This window comes from Gadus macrocephalus, chromosome 3 (assembly GCF_031168955.1).
Source record: "Gadus macrocephalus chromosome 3, ASM3116895v1".
NCBI classification, from domain to species: Eukaryota; Metazoa; Chordata; class Actinopteri; order Gadiformes; family Gadidae; genus Gadus; species Gadus macrocephalus.
In genome coordinates, this window is record NC_082384.1 from 20189094 (window position 1) to 20214256 (window position 25163).

At 47.1% G+C, this 25163-nt stretch overlaps 2 protein-coding genes across 3 annotated transcripts; one reads left to right on the plus strand and one right to left on the minus strand.

Moving 5' to 3' along the window:
- The first annotated feature begins 235 nt into the window (after window positions 1–235).
- Window positions 236–10311, plus strand: aars2 (alanyl-tRNA synthetase 2, mitochondrial (putative)). 2 transcript variants are annotated; one of them, XM_060047846.1, is made up of 22 exons: window positions 236–632; window positions 1108–1296; window positions 1766–1911; window positions 2051–2242; window positions 2713–2857; window positions 3437–3582; window positions 3780–3888; window positions 3969–4007; window positions 4151–4271; window positions 4648–4775; window positions 5062–5200; window positions 5703–5872; window positions 5996–6109; window positions 6633–6773; window positions 6864–7001; window positions 7691–7794; window positions 7867–7975; window positions 8554–8697; window positions 9078–9188; window positions 9392–9475; window positions 9588–9701; window positions 9884–10311. In XM_060047846.1, the coding sequence occupies exons 1-22, from the start codon at window positions 435–437 to the stop codon at window positions 10058–10060; spliced, it is 2958 nt and encodes a 985-aa protein (XP_059903829.1). In that variant the 5' UTR covers window positions 236–434; the 3' UTR covers window positions 10061–10311. The 2 variants fall into 2 exon arrangements, with proteins under 2 accessions (XP_059903829.1, XP_059903830.1); XM_060047847.1 differs by lacking the exons at window positions 5996–6109; window positions 6633–6773; window positions 6864–7001; ... (5 more) ...; window positions 9588–9701; window positions 9884–10311 and having other exon boundaries at window positions 243–632; window positions 4673–4775; window positions 5703–5866.
- Window positions 10302–25163, minus strand: LOC132454479 (calpain-2 catalytic subunit-like). The gene is made up of 21 exons (XM_060047862.1): window positions 24489–25163; window positions 23691–23760; window positions 21961–22082; window positions 21135–21268; window positions 20494–20662; window positions 20006–20089; window positions 19839–19924; window positions 18928–19005; window positions 18127–18287; window positions 17506–17675; window positions 17341–17352; window positions 15863–16074; window positions 15723–15759; window positions 15373–15438; window positions 15204–15261; window positions 14962–15026; window positions 14575–14643; window positions 11785–11863; window positions 11547–11663; window positions 10993–11051; window positions 10302–10641 (listed from the first exon to the last, which is right to left on the minus strand). Exons 1-21 carry the CDS (start codon window positions 24723–24725, stop codon window positions 10618–10620), a joined length of 2109 nt encoding a protein of 702 aa, XP_059903845.1. The 5' UTR covers window positions 24726–25163; the 3' UTR covers window positions 10302–10617.

Genomic DNA, 25163 nt, shown 5'->3' on the forward strand with positions numbered 1-25163 from the left:
AATTAAGATTATGACTATAAATAGGCTATAGATTATATATAGGCCTACACATATATATATATATATATATTTTTTTTTAGAAAGTGTATATATGTGTTGTAGAGTGTGAATATTTACTTTGCAAGGTTAATACTGTTCATTACGCAATTGATAACTCCACAGACCGACCGCAAGATGAGATGAAAGATGAGGCACCATTATATGTATGTAATAATACAGGTTGGCCTGAAGAGGGCAGCAGCAACCGAGCTACTGGTGTAGAGGCCGCCCTGTGCTTCTGAAGAAGAAGCACCATGGCGTAAACATGCCCTGTGTCACATTATTAAACTGAAATAAGTAAATAACCTGAACTAAATCTTACAAGGAACATGACAGACTGTCCGCACAGCTGAAATCCCTGCTGCTGTTTATTCGCTTCATCGGGAGACAGAAAGATGAATATTTTAGTGCATTTGAAAGGTCTGGGAGGACATCTAAGGAGGTCATACTCCACCAAGTTGTCCTCTAAAAATGTTCGCCAGACATTTATAGATTTTTTTGAACAGAAACACCAACATCTGTATGTCCCCTCGTCCCCCGTCCGACCGCGGGGGGACCCCAGCCTCCTGTTCGTTAACGCCGGGATGAACCAGGTGAGCTTCTCATACCTGTCGACCGAGCCTGGTGCTGTCATCCTGCCTGGAACGACAGTGTTGTAATACATATTATGAATGGAGAAATTGAGTGATAGTTGAAGTCTAAACAAGTAATTTGAGAATGCCACTATTAGTTGATAAATCGAGTTTTCCATTGATCAAATGTTGATAATACATAATAATCGGTGAGGTAATTGATCAAGTACTCATGCAAAACATTTGCTGCCTAATGATTCAATGATTCAAATATTTGTTTCATGGATTATTATTAAATTAATACCAATACTTCTTTGCTGCTTGTCAAATAAAGGCAGCACGATTAAGACATCACTTTAACTTGTGATGGGTATTTGGTATTAGTTATGACATTGTATTGACAAATATTGAATCGATTGATCAGAATAAAGGAGTTCATGCAAAATATTTTTGGTTGTAACTTGCAGCCTTGTTGTAATCTGACTGTGCTGTTTAGTTCAAGCCTATCCTGCTGGGGACCGTGGACCCTCGCAGTGAGATGGCCCGTTACCGGCGGGTGGTCAACAGTCAGAAGTGTGTCCGGGCCGGCGGGAAGCACAACGACCTGGACGACGTGGGGCGGGACATCTACCACCACACCTTCTTCGAGATGATGGGGAGCTGGTCCTTCGGCGACTACTTTAAGGTGCGACCCTAGCTAGAAAACTATTAAACTTGGCACCAACCGGGATACTGGAGCAGAGGCCGCCCTGTGCTTCTGAAGAAGAAGCACCATGGCGTAAACATGCCCGGTGTCATAGAAAGAAACTATACTAAGTAAATAACCTGAACTAAATCTTACCAGGACATGACAGACTGTCATGCACTCTGCTTCCAGTTTTGTGTTGGTCAGACTTTAAATTACTTATTGCTTGTTTAGTGAATAATACAGAACATAAGGAACTTTAAAAAGAAAAATCGTATCCTTAATCGCAATCGTAATATTGGTCGAAATATCACAATTCGGTTATTTCCCCAACTCGTCCAGCCCTAATGAGTAGTGGGGCCTTCAGGGAGGAAGGCTGGCAGCACTGCTACCAGCAAACCTTTGAAACGCAGCCGTACCGCTCGACGTAGCCTCCACAGCTAGAAGTGATGTCACATCCTGTGTGCAGGAGGAAGCATGTGCCATGGCCTGGAGTCTGCTCACCGAGCATTATGGTATGTCTCCAGACCGCCTCTACGTTTCCTACTTCTCTGGAGACGCAGCGAGTGGACTGCCTGCGGACGAAGAGACACGACACATCTGGCTGGACATTGGGTTAGCATAGAAGATATTATATAACAGAGAACACGTCATTAATAATATATTCTATATTAAATATACGTAACATGTATAATTACATGTTACGTACATGATATGTACATGAGGTATAGTAATGTTGTGTGTGTGTTTGCAGGGTGCAAAAGGATCGCATTCTCCCGTTCGGTCTGCAGGAGAACTTCTGGGAGATGGGGGACACGGGGCCCTGCGGCCCCTGCTCAGAGATCCACTACGACCACCTGGGGGGCCGAGACGCCAGCCCTCTGGTCAACACAGACAGCCCCGAGGTGGTGGAGCTCTGGAACCTGGTGTTCATGCAGTACAACAGGTAGAACCCCATTGAACCTGGTCTACATGAAGTACAACAGGTAGAACCCCATAGAACCTGGTCTACATGAAGTACAACAGGTAGAACCCCATAGAACCTGGTCTACATGAAGTACAACAGGTAGAACCCCATAGAACCTGGTCTACATGAAGTACAACAGGTAGAACCCCATAGAACCTGGTCTACATGAAGTACAACAGGTAGAACCCCATAGAACCTGGTCTACATGAAGTACAACAGGTAGAACCCCATAGAACCTGGTCTACATGAAGTGCAACAGGTAGAGCTAGAACACACAGAATGGATAACTCAGGGAAGCATCTACTCATTTTAAAGTCAGACGTAAACTAAAAGTACAAATGGATAAAGGCTACACAGCCAGAGCAGACAAACGTATTGGTGAAGCCGTCCATGAGAGCATCCTGAGTCCATGTTGAGGTGATGGTCTCCTTGTGTTGGGTCCGTGGCAGGGAGGCGGACGGCAGCTTGCGGCCCCTCCCCCAGCAGAGTGTGGACACTGGCCTGGGTCTGGAGCGCCTGCTAGCCGTGCTGCAGGACAAGCGCTCCAACTACGACACCGACCTCTTCAGCCCCCTGCTGGACCACATCCACCAGGTCAGACATCCCCTGTTACCATGGAGACCACATCATCCGCCAGCTCAGACATGACCTGTTACCATGGTGACCACATCATCCACCAGCTCAGACATCCCCTGTTACCATGGTGACCACATCATCCACCAGCTCAGACATCCCCTGTTACCATGGTGACCACATCATCCACCAGCTCAGTAATCCCCTGTTATCATGGTGACCACATCATCCACCAGCTCAGACATCACCGGTTACCATGGTGACCACATCATCCACCAGCTCAGGCATCCCCTGTTACCATGGTGACCACATCATCCACCAGCTCAGACATCCCCTGTTACCATGGTGACCACATCATCCACCAGCTCAGTAATCCCCTGTTATCATGGTGACCACATCATCCACCAGCTCAGGCATCACCGGTTACCATGGTGACCACATCATCCACCAGCTCAGGCATCACCGGCGGTTACCATGGTGACCTGTAGCCTTGTGGTTTCCTAGCACTGCTCTGCACTCAACTTAACGCATGGACTGGTGCTCTGATGGTGCTCTGGTTAAGGAGGACCACACGCTGAGTTAGAATGTTTGTGTGGGCAGGTGTCGCGCTGCGGGCCGTACGGAGGCCGCGTGGCCCCGGGGTTGGAGGGCCGCGTGGACATGGCGTACCGCGTGGTCGCCGACCACGTCCGCACCCTCGCCGTTTGCATCGCCGACGGAGTCTCCCCCGGCATGTCGGGACCCGAGTGAGTCCCTCCTCCAGCTACCGTTTACACTGGAGACTCAAAGCCTGGTTCACTGAAGAGACGGCTTCAACTGTGTGTGTGTGTGTGTGTGTGTGTGTGTGTGTGTGTGTGTGTGTGTGTGTGTGTGTGTGTGTGTGTGTGTGTGTGTGTGTGTGTGTGTGTGTGTGTGTGTGTGTGTGTGTGTGTGTGTGTGTCAGGCTTGTTTTGAGGAGGATTCTGAGGCGAGCGGTCCGGTTCTCCACCGAGGTCCTCCAGGCCCCCCAGGGAGCTCTGGGGAGCCTGGTGCCCACCGTGGTCCAGGTGCTGGTGAGTCTGTCTGTCTGCCTGTCTCCCTGCCTGCCTGTCTGTCTGTCACTCTCCCTTATTTGTTGGTTATGTGTTGTCAGGGTGATGCCTACCCAGAGCTTCACAGACACCAGGAACAGGTAACAAGAACTACAGTTATATACAGTTTATTATATATACCTGTGCATTTACTTTTTGTGTGTATTATATATATATATATATATATACAACTGTATATGGCTGTATATTCTGCGATATGACAGTCGAAGTACTGTGCTCCTAGATCGTGTCAGTCATTGACGATAATGAGGACCAGTTCTTGAGCTCTCTGCAGCAGGGAGTCAGGATCATCAACAAGACTGCACCGTTACCTAGCAACCACAACAGCCAACCCCTGTTTCCAGGTGAGGTATCAAACCGTTCCCTAGCAGTCACCTTGACAGTATTACAAGAACCCGTCATCCAGAGCGAGACAGTATAGAACCCAGTCAGAGACAGTATTACCAGAACCAGTCACTCAGACCTAGACATTATTACCAGTCACCCAGCCCTCGACAGGATTAATATAACCAGTCATTCAGAACTAGACAGTATTAATAGAACGATGGCATCCAGACCTAGACAGGAATAATGGAACCAGTCATCCAGATCGAGGCAGGATTAATAGAACCAGTCATCCAGACCTAGACAGTATTAATACGACCAGTTATCCAGACCAAGACAGGATTAATAGAACCAGTCATCCAGAGCCAGGCAGCTCTAACCTCCCTCTGATGGCAGCCCCGGTGGCCTGGTCTCTGCATAGGAACCTGGGCTTCCCCCTGGACCTGCTGCAGCTCATCCTGGAGGAGAGGGGGCTGCAGGTGGACCAGGTTCTGCTGGAACAGCTGCTGGCCAGAAACCACAAGGTGATCAACTGACCCACCTCTTTATAATGTGTGACTAAGATTGTGCGAAGTCAAATCCGATTCTTGCCCAGACCCTTTATTGTCTGATCATCGAATCATATAGGATATATTTCTTTATATCATAAATAATCATTGGCTTATCATCTTGGTTTCCCAGACTACTTAATGTCTTTCTATTGAAGATTTGAATCGTTGAAGATTCAAGGTCACCCCTACTTTATAAAAATGATAATGGCTGTTCTCTCTCTCTCTCTCTCTCTCTCTCTCTCTCTCTCTCTCTCTCTAGCGTGGCTCAGAACCAGCCGTGGCGTCAGAAAGTGAGACCCATCTGGACGTCCACACCCTGGCGTCGCTCAAGCAGCAGGGAATCAAACACACGGACCAGAGTCCAAAGTACCTGTACAACCTGCACAACGGCCGATATGGTACCTGAACCATTACTCAACCCGTCCACCTAGTACCAAAACCATTAGTCAACCAGTCCACCAAGTACCAGAACCATAGTACTGAACCTTTGTTCAACCTTTGTCTTAGTTTTTTTTTGCATTTTTATGCTTTATGATGGAGTGAGATAGACAGGAATGTATGGGAGATGGAGGAGAGGAGATGCAGCCAAGGACCACTGAACCTTTGTTATACCAGACATCCAAGTACCAGCACCATAGCACAGAACCAGAACCATTCTCTGTTCAAACGTAGGTCAGCAGAATACTAAGGCGTTGGTTTGAGTCCGAGTGGACTGCGAGTGTGAATTTTAGAACAGAGGAGGCTCATATCCATGATCTTACGTGGTTTGTTTATTTCTACCAAATTAAAGCTATGATAGCAGTAACAATAAGTACATACTGTACATCTATACTGCTACTACTGGATGTAATGCAGTAATACTCACCGTACTTTTCTTTTAACCTGGCTCTGTGCTGTTAGTTTTCCCAGAATGCACTGCGGCGGTGAAGGCGCTGTTCGTCGGTCAGCAGCAGGTGTCGGAGGTGGCGCCTGGGCAGCGCTGCCTGGTCCTATTGGACCGGACCAGTTTCTACGCCGAGCAGGGTGGACAGTCACATGACCAGGGCTACCTCTCCAGGCACGACTCACCGGTCAGTACAGCCCACTGTACCCCTAGCAACCGTAACCTAGCAAACAAGCCGCAACCTATACACTATAGCAGCTGTGATGTGTGAGCTGTTGAGCTGTGATTCTGATTGGCCGTCTCTCCACAGGATGTGCTGTACCCGGTAGAGGAAGTGGCCGTGGCCGGTGGCTATGTTCTCCACCTGGTTCCAGCTGCATACGCACTGAAGGTTGGAGACCTGCTCCACCTCCACCTGGACCAGGTAGGAGAGGTTCACACAGTATACCTTCCAATTTATAGAAAGACACCATTACCACCCTAGAACTACAAGTTACACCACCCTAGAAGTACAAGTAACACCGCCCTAGAACTACAAGTAACACCGCCCTAGAACTACAAGTAACACCGCCCTAGAACTACAAGTTACACTGCCCTAAAACTACAAGTTACACCACCCTAGAACTACAAGTAACACCGCCCTAGAACTACAAGTTACACCACCCTAGAAGTACAAGTAACACCACCCTAGAACTACAAGTTACCCCACCCTAGAACAACAAGTAACACCACCCTAGAACTACAAGTTACCCCACCCTAGAACAACAAGTAACACCACCCTAGAACTACAAGTTACCCCACCATAGAACTACAAGATACCCCACCCCAAGAACGACGAGATTCCTCCCCGATAACTCCAGGTTACACTTCTCTAGGACCTAAATGTCTAGAAGTTTCACCAACCTATATCTACCTGTCCCCTTCCATCCCCCTCTGCCCTGCTCCAGGGCCAGAGGCTGTCCTGCATGGCCAAGCACACGGCGACCCACCTCCTCAGCTGGGCCCTGCGCTCCGTCCTGGGGCCCAACACGCAGCAGAGGGGCTCCCACGTGGGCCCCAAGCGCCTGCGCTTCGACTTCAGCATCAAGGTGAAGTGAGGAGCCCAAACAGTGCCAGGGGGGGGGGGACCCACAGCAGGCTGGGCGGGCTGGCTAACGCAGGAGCCCTGATGGTTGCAGGGTTCCCTGAGCACCACTCAGCTGCAGGAGGTGCAGCGGCGGGTGGAGGAGGCGATTGTGGCCGACCAGGAGGTCTATTCTCGAGAGGTTCCCCTGAGGAACGCCAGGACCATCCCTGGCCTCCGGACCGTGGACGAGGTTGGAGTTCGATAAGCGTCTGGATGTGATTGGGTGTGATCTGTGAAGGGGGGCTGTCTGTGTTTGAGGGCATGTCGTCTGGATGTGAGGGGGTGTGGTCTGTGTTTGAGGGGTGTGGTCTGGATGTGAGGGGTTGTGGTCTGTGTTTTAGGGGGTGTGGTCTGTGTTTGAGGGGGGGTTGTCTGAATGTGAGGGGGTGTGGTCTGTGTTTGAGGGGGGGGTGGTCTGGATGTGAGGGGGTGTGGTCTGGATGTGAGGGGTGTGGTCTGGATGTGAGGGGGTGTGGTCTGGACGTGAGGGGGGTGGTCTGGATGTGAGGGGGTGTGGTTTGGATGTGAGGGGTGTGGTCTGTATTTGAGGGGGTGTGGTCTGGATGTGAGGGGTGTGTTTTGGATGTGAGGGGTGTGGTCTATGTTTGAGGGTGTGTGGTCTGGATGTGATGGGGTGTGGTCTGGATGTGAGGGGGTGTGGTCTGGATGTGAGGGGTTGTGGTCTGGATGTGAGGGGGTGTGGTCTGGATGTGAGGGGGTGGTCTGGATGTGAGGGGGGGGTGGTCTGGATGTGAGGGGGTGTGGTCTGTGTTGGAGGGGGTGTGGTTTGGATGTGAGGGGGTGTGGTCTGTGTTGGAGGGGGGGTGTGGTCTATGCAAGGGTGTTCTGTGTGCTTAAGGAGGCGGTCTGTGTATCCAGGTGTATCCCGACCCAGTGCGGGTGGTGTCGGTGGGGGTGCCGGTCGCAGAGCTTCTGGACGGCCACACAGAAGGACACCACTCTGTGGAGCTATGCTGTGGAACGTGAGTCTCATCACCACGGTAACTGAGCCGATGATGGAGAGTATACCAGTAATTGATTGTGACCTTCTGTAGACACCTGCTGCGGACCGGGGCAATCGAGGACCTGGTGGTGGTCTCAGAGCGCCAGATGATGAAGGGCGTCAGCAGAGTCGTGGCACTTACCGGGGAACCAGCCAAACAGGTACTGTACCTTTAAGGAACTAAGCAGGTACTGTACCTTTAAGAAACCAAACAGGTACTGTACCTTTAAGGAACCAAACAGGTACTGTACCTTTAAGGAACCAAACAGGTACTGTACCTTTAAGAAACCAAACAGGTACTGTACCTTTAAGAAGCAAAACAGGTACTGTACCTTTAAGAAACCAAACAGGTACTGTACCTTTAAGGAACCAAACAGGTACTGTACCTTTAAGGAACCAAACAGGTACTGTACCTTTTAAGGAACTAAACAGGTACTGTACCTTTAAGGAACTAAACAGATGTACTGTACCTTTTTAAAAGCCAAACAAGTACTGAAACTTTGGGCCCAGAGCCCATCATCTTTTATGTTATGTGCCTGGGTGGCGCGTGTTGTAATTGTTATGGATGGGAACAAAGAGTTTTAATTGCTGCCTTTCCGTTGCTGAGTGCCTCCGTTTATTATGCCGTGAGAGCCCCACATTTGGCAGATTGCCTGGACGCCCATGTTGAGATAAATAAAGCTGCCAACTGCCTGGTTGTTAGGAGGTTCACTTCCTGTTTACTTCCTATGTTCTCCAGGCCCGGGACGCTGGCCAGGTCCTGGCTCAGGCTGTAGCGTCCCTCGTCACCAGGACGGCCTCCTTCTCCTCCTCCTCCTCCTCTTCCACTTCCCGTCGCAATGACGCCCAACGCCTCGCCAAGGAGGTCGGACTACTGACTGATGTATGACATCACTTCCTATCTAGCCCTACCTATCTACCCCTGTCTGTCTGACCACTACCTGTCTGTCTAACCACTACCTGTCTGTCTAACCCCTAACCAGCCCTATCTGATTAACCCATACCTGTCTAAACCTTACCTGTCCAGCTCTACCTGTCTGTCTTTTCCCCATCTGTCTAACCACTACCCGTCTAGTCCCTACCTTTCTGTCTAATCCCTACCTCTAACCAATACCTGTCATTCTCAACACTACCTGTCTGTCTAACCACTATCTTTCAAACCCAACCTGTCTCCCTCCTGTCAAAACATGTTTAACCCCATTTCTCTAGTCTTACCTGATTAACCCGTATCTGTCTAACCTCTACCTGAATAATACCCGCCAGGCTGTGGACTCCACCCCTGTCCCCCAGTGGCAGAGGAGGGAACTGCAGGCTCAACTCCGCAGCCTCCAGAGAACCACCAACACGGCCCTCAGGAAGGTGGAGAGCCAAGAGGTGAGTTTCCCGGTGGAGCTACGCACTGGGCTTCCCGGTGGAGCTCCACACTGGGCCTCCCGGTGGAGCTCCACACTGGGCCTCCCGGTGGAGCTCCGCACTGGGCCTCCTGGTGGAGCTCCACTGTGGGCCTCCTGGTAGATTGGTGTTGGAGGGGAAGGTGATCGAGGCGTTGGTGGTTCTAAGTGTTGCTTGTCGTCCAGGCAGCAGTGCGGGCCGAGGGGCTGCTGCAGCAGAAGGGGGAGCAGACGGTGCTGGTGGAGCGAGTAGAGGCTGACAGTCTGTCTGTGAGTAGCTTCACTACCCTCACACTCCCCTCACACCTCTAAAGACGGTGCAACAGGTCAGGTAGTTTATGTAGGCAGCAGTAGTACTAGGATTATGTTCTGTGTGTTGTAGGTGCTGATGAAGACGGTGAACCAGGTGAGCTCCAGGCGTCCTGACAGTCTGGTCATGCTGCTGTCCCACCAGCAGAGCTCTGGGAAGGTCCTGTGTGCCTGCCAGGTTCCCAAGGTGAGGAACCACGTGATCCATGTCACCAGTTATCATATATGTATAAACTATATCAGGAACCCTTGTGTATAATATAGAAAAACTAAACGATGCATGGGTCACGCTACAATGCGTATCACGATAAACGTGTCACGTTATATTCCTGTCTTTAGTATCGATTGAAAAGGCTTTTATTGTGACAGGGCTACTTGGCGGTGGCAGCGTGTGATTGGGCCGCGGCCGTGTGCTCACACCTTGGGGGCTCCTCCGGGGGGTCGCAGCTGGTCGCCAAGGGAACGGGAACCAGCGGTGACATCACAGAGGTGCTGAGGTGGGCGGAGGAGTACGCACACCGTAGCGCTCCACCCAAAGACTCTTAACACTGCTCCACCTGAACATACCTCCACCTGAAGACTCTTAACACAGCTCCACCTGGACATACCTCCACCTGAAGACTCGTGACACACCTCCACCCAAAACACACCTCCACAGAGCTATTGAAGTACGACCAGTCTTCTAGGGGTTCTTTTGGGTTCTTGGGACATTGAGGTCAATGAGTACTGTGTTTACTCCACCCTGCAGCTTACCATTTATTGTTATTTTTTTGTAAATAAAAACACGTTTCTGTGTCGACAGTTTTTAATTGTAATGGATCCAGGATCAAGTGTGACACATTGGTTTGCAAAGTAAAATTCCAATCGATACATGATTCTATATCCAACCACTTCTAACTAAAGTTCTGTATATATTAGTTAATATGTCTAAGTCTGATTATACAGACGGCTATGCTGCTGAGAAAGACCTGCGTACTAGACAGCAGGGTGCCAGTTGGCAACCAAGAGGTAGTACCACGTCCGACCAAGGTGACTGTTGACCACCAGGGGGAAGTACCACGTCCGACCAGGGTGACTCTTGACCACCAGGGAGCAGTACCGCGTCAGACCAGAGTCAGGTTCAGCCACTGGAGAGAGGAGCCCAACTCACATTACTTACAGACATAGGGAGATATAGTATGAAACATATAGTATAAGAGTATGATGTAGACAGTGAGATATAGTATTAGATGTAGAATAGGAGTTAGTATAGCAATAAACTGAGATGTAGTATATGGCCCAATCCCATTTCTACCCCATACCCCTCCCCCCTTACCCTTACCCCTTCAAAACAAGGGGGAGGGGTAAGAGGAAGGTTTAAGGGGTAGAAATGGGATTGGGCCTAAGAGTGAGCATAGTATTAGACTGAGATATAGAGAGAGTGAGACAGACGGATTGATCGTGATCAATTTATCTAGTATTGATATTATCTGATGTACCTCTATAATATTCAGTTCCACATTTCCCGAGCCGTCCTTTTCAATGGCGTTGAATGTTTCTGTGGGGAAAGGAAGTTCGATCATGAGGATGCATGTCCCTTATTTACATACCGGCCATCTTGGATCCAAGTGCTAGCTGCCATTTCATGAGTGGTTCCATTGGTCTGAACGTCCACCCTCGGGGGCTGAGCAGGTCAATGATAATGCTCACTCCGGAGGTGGATATCACCCACAATGCATTGCTGTTATACATTTGGTGCAGGAAAAATCCACCCATGGTTGGGTGGCAGTGAAACTCTGGTAGCTTACCACCGATGAGAGGATCCGTTTAGCGACATGAGTTTCTCAATCAAGGACATGCCGTCCATTCACGAGTGGCAGAACGAATTATCGTTTGTCATAAAGTCTAATTCCTATAGCTCTTAGTATGAGGTATTTCTGAGGATAAAGCGGGGCAGCCTAAGGCGGTCCTTGATGGGGCTCTGTAACAGCGTTACGCGACACCCGAGGATTGAGGGGCTACTGTTGAAGCCTCGGTCTGCGGCGATACGTACTGAACATGCACTCCAGGCGAACCAGGCAGGACACAAAGTTATCAAAGTCCACGGTGAGGTCCGAATCACTGTAGCGAGCCACCAGGATCTGGTTCAGAGAGTTGTCCAGACGGAAGCCTGCCGGGACACACGTGGAGAGGCGGATCAGGTCAGGCTTAAGGGATCACTGCTGTAGCCCAGCCCAGGTTTAAGGATGCTGATCCATCCCTTGTGAAACACAAGGGACAGACTTTCTTACCTGCTTCTTCCACCGCCATTCTCATCTCGGTGGAGCTCATGCAGCCAGACTTATCCACGTCCTTCTCCCGGTAGATATTCTACAATACACCACAACTAGTTAACACCTGGTTAACATCTAGTATCCACCTCCTTCTCCCTGGCACTTCTATGAGGTGACACATTTTGCACTAAACTCACTTTTATGTTGTGTACTGACCGATATGGATTTAGGTCTGGACTTGTAAAGTATTAGAGTATGATATAGAAGACATAGTGAGATACAGTATTAGAGATATAGTATAATAGTATATAGTATATTATTATACTGAGCTTTATTATAAGAGTGAGTATAGTATTAGCCTGAGCTATAGTATAAGAGTGAGTATAGTATTAGACTGGGCTATAGTATAACAGTATATTATTAGACTGAGATAAGGGATAAGAGTAAGTCTAGTATTAGACCGAGATATGGTATAAGAGTGAGTATAGTATTAGACTGAGATATGGTATAAGAGTGAGTATAGTATTAGACTGAGATATGGTATAAGAGTGAGTATAGTATTAGACTGAGATATGGTATAAGAGTGAGTATAGTATTAGACTGAGATATGGTATAAGAGTGAGTATAGTATTAGACTGAGATATGGTATAAGAGTGAGTATAGTATTAGACTGAGATATGGTATAAGAGTGAGTATAGTATTAGAGTGAGATATGGTATAAGAGTGAGTATAGTATTAGACTGAGATATGGTATAAGAGTGAGTATAGTATTAGAGTGAGATATGGTATAAGAGTGAGTATAGTATTAGACTGAGATATGGTATAAGAGTGAGTATAGTATTAGACTGAGATATGGTATAAGAGTGAGTATAGTATTAGACTGAGATATGGTATAAGAGTGAGTATAGTATTAGACTGAGATATGGTATAAGAGTGAGTATAGTATTAGAGTGAGATATAGTGATAGAGTGAGACCGAAAGAGGGATTGATAGAGTATTATAATCTGTGTTCCAAGAGACCAAAGTGTTATATTGTTTATATAGTCCTAAACAGTGTAACACTATATACATTATGAATGCTCATTGGCAGACCATATCATTTTGCCAAATGATATTGGTAACAGATGTTTAAGTGAAACCAGGAGAAATGGTTATGGTTGTTAACCATAACTCTGGTTGTTAACCATAACTCTGGTTGTTAACCATAACTCTGGTTGTTGATCACCCAGACCAGTATTCTTCTGTGACGAGTTACATTTAGTCTTTAAGCAGATGCTTTTATCATAAAACCATATACTGTACCACACACACAAGTCTATACCAATATCCTTCCATCCATCCATTAGCACCCCAGACAAGGTGAATCCTGATCAATACACTTCCCCCTACCATTAAGCACCCTCGGGTGGCCTGCCTAATGCACTATTAAGTCATTTATCAGAAGCTTTCATCCAGGGGAATTCAGATCTACATCATTGAGCTGGTAGGAACTGGCTTAAACAGTACAGAGAGGTCATTAAGGAGCAGGTGGGGGTTAGACAGTACAGAGAGGTCATTAAGGAGCAGGTGGGGGTTAGACAGTACAGAGAGGTCATTAAGGAGCATGTGGGGGTTAGACAGTACAGAGAGGTCATTAAGGAGCAGGTGGGGGTTAGACAGTACAGAGAGGTCATTAAGGAGCATGTGGGGGTTAGACAGTACAGAGAGGTCATTAAGGAGCATGTGGGGGTTAGACAGTACAGAGAGGTCATTAAGGAGCATGTGGGGGTTAGACAGTACAGAGAGGTCATTAAGGAGCATGTGGGGGTTAGACAGTACAGAGAGGTCATTAAGGAGCATGTGGGGGTTAGACAGTACAGAGAGGTCATTAAGGAGCATGTGGGGGTTAGACAGTATAGAGACTAGGGCCCGACCGATATTGATTTTTGAGTGCCGATGCTGATGCCGATTATTTTCAGAGAAAAATTACGATTACGATTTAATCGGCCGATTAAAAAAAAAAAATATATATATATATATATATATAAAACGTAGTTTTTGATACCTTAAATATACTTTAAACACTTTTGATGAATATGTGAATTGAATGCAGAACCTTTGAGTGTTTTAGAATACATTTACAGTCAAAAATGAGTGTAATGTAAAATGTAAAATAAATAACTAACTCCCAATGTGCTGCGCTCGTGAGCAGTGACTAACACGTGCGTGCTGAGCAGTATGGTCTCACCGTTAGAGTCTACAGTATAACAAATTAACATGGCCTGGGACCTAAAGAAAAACAGGCACAACATGCTCAAACAACGCGTCTTGTGTACATTGGTGAGGTGAGCGCGCAGCTGCCTGAGCGAGCGTGCTTTCATGTTGTACGGTAAAATTCAATCTCCTCTTTTTTACTCCAGCTAAAGTTGTTAGTTAGTAAGGCGAGTAGGAGCGCAATCTGCAGGATACTAATCGCAATAACATTTATAAAAAAATATAAAAAACGGTTGTAATCGGCGTCTTTTTGGCCGATGCCGATTATTTTCAAAAAGGCTATAATCGGCCGATTAAATCGGCAGGCCGATAAATCGGTCGGGCCCTAATAGAGACAGTTCAATAAGGAGCAGGTGTGGGTCCATATAAGGGGGCATCTCGTGCTAGGATTCCTACAAGTAGACTGGACACATTGGGGATGGAACCCTGACCATATCAGCTTGGAGCCCAAAAGCAGAACTATGAGACCATCCTGCCATCTGCTCTCGGTAACATCCAGTCAAAAGAACACAACACCAAAACGCATCCTGGTCAAATATACTAGCAGATACTCACCAGGAGGTTCTCAATCTTGGTCCACAGAATCTTGAACTCCACCAGACCAAGGCGACCGCTGCCGTCTTTCTGCAGAAACATCTAGGAAACCAACACCGACAAAACTAACCTGCTGCAGACCTAGTAACTAAACCCACCAGCTAGTCACTAGCCCAGTTAACCAGTAGCCTGACCTAGTAACTAAACCATCTAGCTAGTAGCTAGCCCAGTTAACCAGTAACCTGACCTAGTAACTAAACCATCTAGCTAGTAGCTAGCCCAGTTAACCAGTAACCTGACCTAGTAACTAAACCATCTAGCTAGTAGCTAGCCCAGGTAACCAGTGACCTGACCTAGTAACAAAGAGTCCTAACAGAGATAAGATTGTAGATAGTTGGTGAAGGATACATCTAGAAGGTTGACCATGTTGCGACAGGTATCCAAACTGAAGCCGCTGGTCTTGATGTCCGAACCTGGAACAACCAACAGGTGATTAAGGAGCAGGGAGGGGTTAGACAGCACAAAGACAGGTCATTAAGGAGCAGGTAGGGGTAAGACAGTACAGAGGTGGGTCATTAAGGAGCAGGTAGGGGTTAGACGGAACAGAGACTTTGCTGATGGCTTAGGGTTAGTAAACAGTGCTAACTTACGTTGGGTCACCACTCTGTTGAGGATTTTCTTCAGCTCAAAGGCGGAGATCTCGCTGTCCTACACAAGAGGATACCCAAGGTCACACGTCGTACCATGTTTGTGTATGTGCGTGTCTCTGTGTGCGTGCGTGCGTGCGTGCATGCGCGAGTGCGTGCGTGCGGCACTCACCTCTCCTGCTAGTTGTCCAAACAGAGATCTGAAGCGTTCTCCAACATCATCTTCATCAATGTCCACCTGGATTAAACAGATCATTCTTCATAGTCATCCCTCAACATTTGAGGCCAACCGCCAGGTGCGTTGTGACGTTTGTCAAAGCCGACGACAGAAGGCTGGTTACCCCATTGACTACTACTTTGAACCAGAAGTTCTTAAACTCCTCCATGCTTTGTCTAAATACAACTACCACCACCAACTCCATAAGCATCAGTGAACAAAATAATCTAGATTCAGTAATATCCCCATCGTCTCATCTGCGCGGTAGTGAATAATGATACACCCACACCCCAACACCCACCCACCTGTTTCACGTTGCATTCCACCGGGTCGTCCAGCTCTCTGCAGGAGAAACAAGCGTACTTTAAGCTCCTCTCCACTTCATCAACAATAACAAACAGGAGATTTACGAATACTTTGTCTAACTTTGTCCAACAACACCTACTGGAACTCGACCTGCTTCTCAGAGAACACCCGGACACAGAAGTCTCCGTTCTGGTTGGGTTCGAAGGTGGAGGGGAGGATCAGGTACTCCCCGGGGGGCATCAGGAAGCGGGTGCACACCTCCCGCAGGTTGACAAAGGTCTCGGAGCGCGCCGCCGCCGCGTGACGCAGGAAGAAGTTCTTGTTCAGATGAATGTTCCTCTGGCCGGAGAACTGGAGAGGAGAGTTATCCATCACCAATAGCCTCGTAGAACCGCATGACGGCAGCTCATAAGCCTTTGTATTGACCTGCGCCCTAGCCTGGAGGCTAGAGCCTGGGAGCTATTTCAAAGAGTTTAGAGCCTAAAGACTATTTCCTGGAGTTTAGAGCCTGAAGGCTAGATCCTGGAGTTCAGAGCCTAAAGACTAGATCCTGGAGTTTAGAGCCTGAAGGCTGGGTCCTGGAGTTTAGAGCCCGGAGTTTAGAGCCTGGGTCCTGGAGTTTAGAGCCTGGAGGCTAGATCCTGGAGTTTAGCGCCTGGAAGCTGGAGCCTGGAGTTTAGAGCCTGGAGGCTGGAGTCTAGAGCCTGGAGGCTAGAGCCCGGAGGCTAGAGCCCGGAGGCTAGAGCCCGGAGGCTAGAACCCGGAGGCTAGAGCCCGGAGGCTAGAGCCCGGAGGCTAGAACCCGGAGGCTAGAGCCTTGAGGCTACATCCTGGAGTTTAGAGCCCAGAATTTAGAGGCTAGAGCCTTGGAGCTAGAGCCTACATCCTGGAGTTAAGAGCTTGGAGGCTAGAGCCTGGAGTTGAGGCTGGAAGCTAGATCCTTGAGTTTAGAGCCTGAAGGCTGGATCCTGGAGTTTAGAGCCTGAAGGCTGGATCCTGGAGTTTAGAGCCTGAAAGCTGGATCCTGGAGTTTAGAGCCTGAAGGCTTGAGCCTGGAGGCTAGAGCCCGGAGTCTGGAGTTTAGAGCCCAGAATTTAGAGGCTAGAGCCTTGGAGCTCGAGCCTACATCCCGAGTTAAGAGCTTGGAGGCTAGAGCCTTGGAGCTAGAGCCTGAGAGCTAAAGTAAGGAGTTGGAGTTTATAGCCTCGGGTTTGGAGCCTCACGGCAAGAGGCTGGACACCAGTCCACTGCTCCCTTCCGCCGGCCGTCTGTTTTGCATGGAGCTGCTCATTGCATTTGATTTGTTTCACCTCTCCCTACCCGATATCTTTTACTTGCAAAGCAGCCAGTCCTATGTTGTCTACACAGAGCTACCATCTACTCCACCCTCCTGTGTTTGAGTATAAAGAAGTCAGTCACCGGTCTCTGTTATAAGCACAAAGATAGATAAGGCAAGGTATTCCATTTAAATGGATTTAACTGATCTATCAAACCCAATCCCTAGGGCAGGTTTAATGTTGTCGTGCCTGTAGCCAGCCAATCTGATTAATCTAAAAGTCAAGTGTTCCAAAGTCCATCCAACCAATCTGGAGGCCAGGAAAGACGGGTGTCACATACCTCCTCAGGAACCTGAAAGACACAACAGGAGACAAGATATCAGAGAACCTCCTAGACCACCTAGACTTCATCAGAGGACTAATGGACCTCGTAGTACTGTAGTTAGTGTATAACATGTTTGCTGTGATACAGACAGCTTCCTGCAGTAACCATCTACATATATACCTCATAGATGGCGAAGCCCATGGTATGCATGTCTTCTCCAACCTTCCTCAACTTTCTACGGTTCTTCTGGATCAGCCCGACAACCATACTGCAGCCCTCCTCTCCGTCCTCGGGGTCGTCATCCTCCTCATCCAGCTTGATCACAAACTGGGGGTTTGTCCAGAAGGTGTCTGAAACCCATGATAAACAAGATCAGGACTGAGGACCTGGTGTCTGGGGTTCCAGAAGAGCTTAACTGAGGTGCCGTGACCAGCTTAATGTGGCTACGTATGGACAGGTATCAAAGACCAGTATACTATGTTTGGACAGGTATAGACCCAGTACACTAGGTATGGACAGGTATAGACACCAGGTGTTCTAGGTTATGGACAGGTATAGACACCAGGTGTACAAGGCAATCTATGGACAGGTATAGAAGCAAAATGTACTAGGCCATATATGGACAGGTAAAGATGCAAGGTGTATAAGGCAATATATGGACAGGTATAGAAGCGAGGTGTACTAGGTTATATATGGACAGGTATAGAAGCGAGGTGTACTAGGTTATATATGGACAGGTATAGACGCCAGGTGTAGGCAGGTGTGCTTGGCGGATGTCGAAGGTGGGTGAAAGAGGCATACGGGGGTAGTTGCGGCAGCCTCCTGCAGTAGAGCCTCTCCTCCAGTTGCCGTTGTACATGGACAGAGCCCACTTGGTGATGGAGTCATCAGAGAGCGCATCAGGAGTCAGGTTACAGATCTCCAGCCTTGAGTAGTGGCGCAGGAAGTCTGTGAAGGACATCCTGCAGGATGGACAGCAAGGTAAGAGGACAAATCAGCTGCTTTTGCCGCAACATGGATGTGACTGCAGAGGGGGTTAGGGAGCAGCTAAACCATGTTCTTTGATGAGAAAAATAGAACGATTTAAATGGGTCATTTGCATTACTTTGAAATTGTAACAAAATGCAAGTGCAGGTTATCACTTTGGAGAGTATACTGAAACGGATTGAAAAACTTTAGCTAACCATAAAATATAAAAGATGGAAAAAAAGGAAAATGAATATTAGACCATCTCTTGTTTCTATAATTCCTAGCCCTTAAAAGCAGTTGCTTTACCCATTTTTTTATTTTTATACCCCTTTTTGGGGTATTGTTGATGACCTCACTGAAAGGGGCCTCAAGAATGGACAAAAAACAAAAGCAACTGCTATGTAAATGCAACGTTAAAGATTCATTCAGGGCCATATTTGGCAGCAATTTGGCAACTATCCGAGGCGGGTTCAAGCTCTTGATCCTCTGTTGCTCTCGTTTCGGTAGTCTCTGCCCTAGACCGCAGGCCATGTACTGCGCTTTTTACAAAGGCTGTCATCTGACAGTTGTTAGCACATCCTAGGACCGTCGCATAGTGTACACGTGTAGTGTAGTGTGCATAATGCTTCTTACCAGAACTCGCCATCCTCGGCGCGATGACTCATGAGTCGTTCGCGGTCGTCATCGTTGATCTGACGCCACTGCATGGAACTGGCATCACGAGACACAGAAAACGCCATCAGCCTCCATCGTGCCATAACCTTACGCTGTTACAGATCCTATCAGGCTCCGCTTAGGGGTCAGGGGTTATCGTACGGTACCACTACTTACCCATCACTCCAGGCCCTGGTCTACTCCACCTGACCCCAGAGGTTAGGGGTTAAGGCAGGGGTTCTCAAAGTTTTGACAACTGAGGGCCAATTTAGGAACCCAAAATTTGACTGAGGGCCGCCAAAGGAAAAAAATAATTGGCGGGAAACGCCGTCAGCATCCCAGTGGTCAAAGAAAACATTGCACCGTGGACCTCCGGGTGTGAGGTCAAGTGAGGTCTAAATCACGAAACTGAGGTTCTGAAGTAATGTACAGTCGGATTAAAACTAACAAATGTAAAAGGATTTAATTGAAAGCTAGAGAGAGTCGACTTTTCTCTTTATATTTATTTATATTTGTTTAAATTAATATTGATATAATAATAAAAAATAAAAAATAAATGTTTTTATTTTTATAACTTACATAATTATGTATGTCATTGCGGGCCGCCAAGAATGATTCCGCGGGCCGCCATTGGCCCGCGGGCCGCACTTTGAGAACCAATGGGTTAAGGGTTTGGGTCAGGGGTTAAGGTCAGGGGTTAAGGGTCAGGTAAGGCACTAACTCGTCACTCCAGGCCCCGGTCTACTCAACCTGACCCCAGGGTTTAAGAGTTAGGGTCAGGGGTTAAAGGTTATTGTAAGATACTGACTTGTAGCTACAGGCCCCGGTCCACTCGCCCTGACCCCAGGGGTTAAGGTTCAGGGGTTAAAGGTTATTGTAAAGGTACTGACTTGTCGCTCCAGTTCCCGGTCCACTCCACTTGACCCCAGGGGTTCCTGATCCGGACCAGCTTCTCCATGTCACCACGGTACTCCACCTGCGGCCAATCACAACACAGCTCTCATCCGCCCGATCTTCCCTGGCCCTCGGCCTTGTCCAGTAGGAAGTTTCGTCTCACCTGCTCCGCTCCAGTCAGTGAGTAGGCGTGGCCTTTCACCAGCTTCTGGGATGTCACAGCCTCAGAGTCAGATGAGCTGGTAATCTATACGAGTCAAAACAATACAGGTTACTTGACCTCACATAAACAATACAGGTTACTCCACCTCATATATCAAGCACATATAACCGGTTATAAACAGTAGAGGTAAGTTATATTAACCAGTAAAGTTGAGCTAATCGTTTAGTATAATAATAATAATAATCGGTTAGTGTACTGGATATATTACCGAGTAGGCTAGTTATATGAATCCTTATGTTAGTTATATTAACCAGTATAATTTAGCTTACCAGTAGACAAATTAGTTGTATTAACAAGTATCGCTAAGTTAACCAGTAGATAGGTTAGTTACACTAACCATTGGAGTTAGTTCGATTAACCAGCAAGTGAGTCACATTAGCTACATTATAGTAACCCGTGGGACGGTTGTCCTACAGCTCCAGACTCACGTCGATGGAGCAGCCCATGAGCGAGCCCCTGCGCAGGGCCTTCTGGATGATGTGGAAGAGGTTGGGGCTGGGCTTGAGCAGCTCATGGACCTCTGCGATGCCGCCGGTGAAGTCCTCAAAGCCCTCAGTGGTGGAGCCCCCAGAGAGGGCCTCATAGCAGCCATTCACCCTGCACACACACACACGCACGCACGCACACACACACACAGTTTATCTTCTATCATGGTTTTGTTTTTGTTTCCAGATGGTGTAAAGCATGACTTCAAAAAGATCGAAACGGTCATATCACAATAGGGGCGACATCGCTACAATACGGGATACACTGTAGAGGGAACAGGTTCTAAAGTCAGCCCAGAGGGCGTACAGCAGGCGGCCACCCAGACCGGAGGGACCGGTGGGACCTGTTCTACCGGCTGAAATAATACGGGGAGGAGACCAACTAATACCGCTAACCTTCTAGAGACACACCTCCAGAGAGACAGGCACAGGCAGACAGCCAGGCAGTAAAGACAGATACAGAAAAGCAGGCAGGAACAGACAAAGACAGAGACACACAAGCAGGCAGTAACAGACAGACATACAAGCAGGCAGTAACAGACGGGCATTAACAGACAGACAGACAGACAGACAAACAGCCTTACTTGGCGTAGGCCTTCTCCAACAGAGCGCTCCAGAACTCCCGCCCCTCAGCAGAATGGACGAATAGCAACTCTCCATCTTTGACTGGCAGGCGGTCGTCAATGACAACGTCCACCCACTCGCCGTACTGCCAGAACTATGGACACACACAAGGGGTTCGGGTTAAGTGTGTTCCTAGTGTATTCCTAATATTCTTATTGTATTCCTACAGTAATATTCCTGGTATATTTAGTGTATTCCTAGTATTCTTATGTATTCCTACAGTAATATTCCGGGTATATTCAGTGTATTCCTAGTATTCTTAGTACATTCCTACAGTAATATTTCTGGTATTCTATGTGCATTCCTAGTACTGTTGGTGTATTCCTAGTGCATTCCTTAGTTAATATTCCTGGTATTCTTAAGGTATTCCCACCCCAGAAATATTCCTAGTATTATTGGTGTAATCTTATTGTTGCTACTGAATTCCTACAGCATTATTCCTAGTGTTCCTAGTATATTCCTACAATTATATTCATAGTGCTTTAAGTGTATTCCTGCAGCTATATTCCTAGTATTCTTCGTGTATTTCAAGGGTTTTCCTACAGTAATGTATTCCTACCAATGTAATCCTAGTGTTGCTACTGTATTCCTACAACATTATTCATGTATTCCTTGTGCTACTAGTATAATCCTAGTGTTCCGAAGTGTCTTCCAGTTGTCACTAGTCTGTTTCTAATGTTCCTATTATGTTCCTAGTGTAATATTCCTAGTGTTCACATTATGTTCCCAGTGTAATATTCCTGGTGTTCATATTCTGTTTCTAGTGTAATATTCCTAGGGTTCTACCTGGAAGTGGAATATTCCGGCGTATTCTCCGTCCTCGAAGCTCTGTCCGTGAGGAACGACCCTCGCCAGAACCTCCTTGTTCAGTGTCAGCGAGGCGATGGCGGCCAGTAACCAGCAGTCACCTGGTACCAACGGCACGGTACACATGTAATAGTACTATGGTCGTACACTGCCAATACTGTAGTGGTACACATTGTTACTACGGTAACACTCCTATTATATACCAGTGCTACTGTACAATTTTGTTGTTTCTCTTTCTCCTGACAAATTTAATTATTGTTATTTGCTTTGTATAAAAGCGTCTGCTTAATGCCCGAAATATATTTGTACTACAGTAGCACTACAAGTACTGTAGTAGTACACACTGGTACATCGGTAACACGTAGTACTAGTTTGTCCCACACACAAAGGAAGCCTGACCACAAAGGACACCAGCTCCAAGCCCCACTTATAAGTGGCGTGAGTGCTGTGTGTTCAGTGACTGCTGAGGGTGTGGCGTGTGTGTGTACCTAGTGATTGTGTCTATGCATCAAGTGTGTGTGTGTGTGTGTGTGTGTGTGTGTGTGTGTGTGTGTGTGTGTGTGTGTGTGTGTGTGTGTGTGTGTGTGTGTGTGTGTGTGTACCTAGTGATTGTGTCTATGCATCAAGTGTGTGTGTGTGTGTGTGTGTGTGTGTGTGTGTGTGTGTGTGTGTGTGTGTGTGTGTGTGTGTGTGTGTGTGTGTGTGTGCCTAGTGATTGTGTCTATGCATCAAGTGTGTGTGTGTGTGTGTGTGTGTGTGTGTGTGTGTGTGTGTGTGTGTGTGTGTGTGTGTGTGTGTGTGTGTGTGTGTGTGTGTGTGTGTATCAAGTGTGTGTTTATATCAAGTGTGTGTGCGCGGCACGCGTGCATATCAAGTGTGTGTATATCAAGTGAGTGGGTATATAAAGTGTGTGTCTGTGTATATCAAGTAGGGCTGGGTAAAAAAATCTGTTTAATCGATTTTGGATCGATTTCATTTAACTTTTGTAAGATCGATTCATGGGGCATGAGATAGATCTTTTTATTTCTTTTTTTTTTGTTACCATTATTATTATTTTTTCACTTTAATAAACAATGCCTTAATGCAATTTGAAGTGACGGAATGTTGTAGTTCAAGTACACTTTCACTTGCAACTTTTCACTTTTAACTTGAGCTGTAAATAAAACTGTCTCAAGTCTCCAAAGTGCAATTTTGAAATTGCACTTTTGAGACTTGAGACAGTTTTATTTACAGCTCAGGTTTTGTTTACAGATCAAGTTAAAACTGTCGAATTTGCAAGTTTGCACTTAAAACCTGTTGTTTAAGATGAAGAGAAAAAATAAGTACATTTGTATTTTGGAACACTGTTGAGCCATTTTCATTATTTAAGAGCAGATTGAATCGAATCGAATCGTGATTAATCTATTCAGAAGTTGAACCTTATGAATCGAAATCAAATCGATTTAGGAAATTGGCCACGATACCCAGCCCTAATATCAAGTGTGTGTGTATCAATTGTGTGTGTATAACAAGTGTGTTTGTGTTTATCAAGTGTTTGTGCGTGTCTGTTATATCAAGTGTGTGTGCATGTTTATATCAAGTGTGTGTATATCAAGTATGTGTACGTGTATATTGTGTGTGTGTGTGTGTGTGTGTGTGTGTGTGTGTGTGTGTGTGTGTGTGTGTGTGTGTGTGTGTGTGTGTGTGTGTGTGTGTGTGTGTGTGTGTACCTAGTCCTCCCTGACAGATGTCTGTCCTGGTCGCTTCCTCTACAATGAACTGGGGATTGGAGGTCAGCTCCTAGACACAGGAAACAAGTAGTGCATCACACACCAGGGGGGGGGGAAGTACATCACACACAAGACAGGGAGTACATCACCCCAGGCCGGGAAGTAAATCACACCAGGCCGGGAAGTAAATCACACATCAGGCAGAAAGTACATCACACACCAAGCAGGAAGTACATCACACACCAGGTGGGAAGTACATCACACACCAGGCGGGAAGTACTTCACACACCAGGTGGGAAGTACATCACACACCAGGCGGGAAGTAAATCACCTCAGGCGGGAAGTACATCACACACACAAGGCAGAAAGCACATCATACACAAGGCAGACAGGAAATAGGAAAATAGGTGTTGCACAAAAACACACGCACACAAACAGCTTACACGCAAGGACACACCTAACAATTAAAACCCACACAGTAAGATAACTAGAACAACAGACCGGTAGAAACGCACAGGCACTAAACAACCAAGGACACACCTAACAGGTGATACTGCTGGTTCATCATATCAGACATCATCTAATAGAATAAGTCCTAACATTTGAATCGATCTATACAGACCTGGTTTATATACGTATATACAAGCACACGCACACAATAATAAATTATATTTATACATACACACGCATACAAGTTCAGGTCCATCCTTCCAGTCAAAGGGGTGGAGAAACGCGTTTAACTAGCAACACACCGAGTTGGATATTAATCATAGCAATACTTAATATTAGCAGGTTTACCGTTGGTCTCATCCAGGTAACACCGCGGACTTTGGGTGAGCTTGGTCCCAGATCTTTGAAGCCCAGAGCGGAGTAGGTGGCAGGGAAAGTCTCGTCCTCGAACAGCCTGCCGTAACCCAACCACTCTTCCCGCAGAGTGTCATAGTCCTGGCCCAGGTACCGGACCGCCTTGCTGATAGTCCCGATTCCGGACTTCAGATCGCGCTTGTGCTGCAGGGTCGCCGCGATGCCCGACATGTTGATTTATTTTGGTCCGGATATCCTAACCTGTTCTGTCTCTTGACTTCTGCTCTGACTCTTTAGTTCTCTTGCAGCAACCTCTCCTCACTCCAACTGATGGAAGGTGTGGCAGAGTTCCACTTCTGGTTTGGATGACTAGTCTGTTTGTCGACGTCTAAACTCTTCCCAACGAACCTGTTGAGTCCGACAAGCTGCACAACCACAATTGTAGGCTTGTTGGATATCAAGTAGCAGCGACGGCAGCGTGAGCGAATCCCCATTTTACTTTTTCCATAAACACGTCTACGAGAGCATTCTAAATGGAAAAAAAAACAGGTTTTGTGGTTGTAAGGATTGTATATTATTTCACAATAAATAATATCAAACTTTTTATTAATGTCAATAAAAAAAAACATGAATCCGAAGATCTGAAAGGATGAAATCTGGGATGAGTTT

Bases quoted from the DNA above. Each gene is read 5' to 3' on its own strand.
- aars2 (XM_060047846.1), top strand. From the start codon at position 435: ATGAATATTTTAGTGCATTTGAAAGGTCTGGGAGGACATCTAAGGAGG. The intron at 5,201-5,702 runs GTACCTGAACCA...CTGTGCTGTTAG, and splicing joins CCTGCACAACGGCCGATATG to TTTTCCCAGAATGCACTGCG. The intron at 7,795-7,866 runs GTGAGTCTCATC...GACCTTCTGTAG, and splicing joins GTGGAGCTATGCTGTGGAAC to ACACCTGCTGCGGACCGGGG.
- LOC132454479 (XM_060047862.1), bottom strand. From the start codon at position 24,725: ATGTCGGGCATCGCGGCGACCCTGCAGCACAAGCGCGATCTGAAGTCC. The intron at 15,439-15,722 runs GTGGGTGGGTGT...TGTTTAATCCAG, and splicing joins TGGAATGCAACGTGAAACAG to GTGGACATTGATGAAGATGA. The intron at 11,664-11,784 runs GTAAGAAAGTCT...GTGTCCCGGCAG, and splicing joins AATGGCGGTGGAAGAAGCAG to GCTTCCGTCTGGACAACTCT.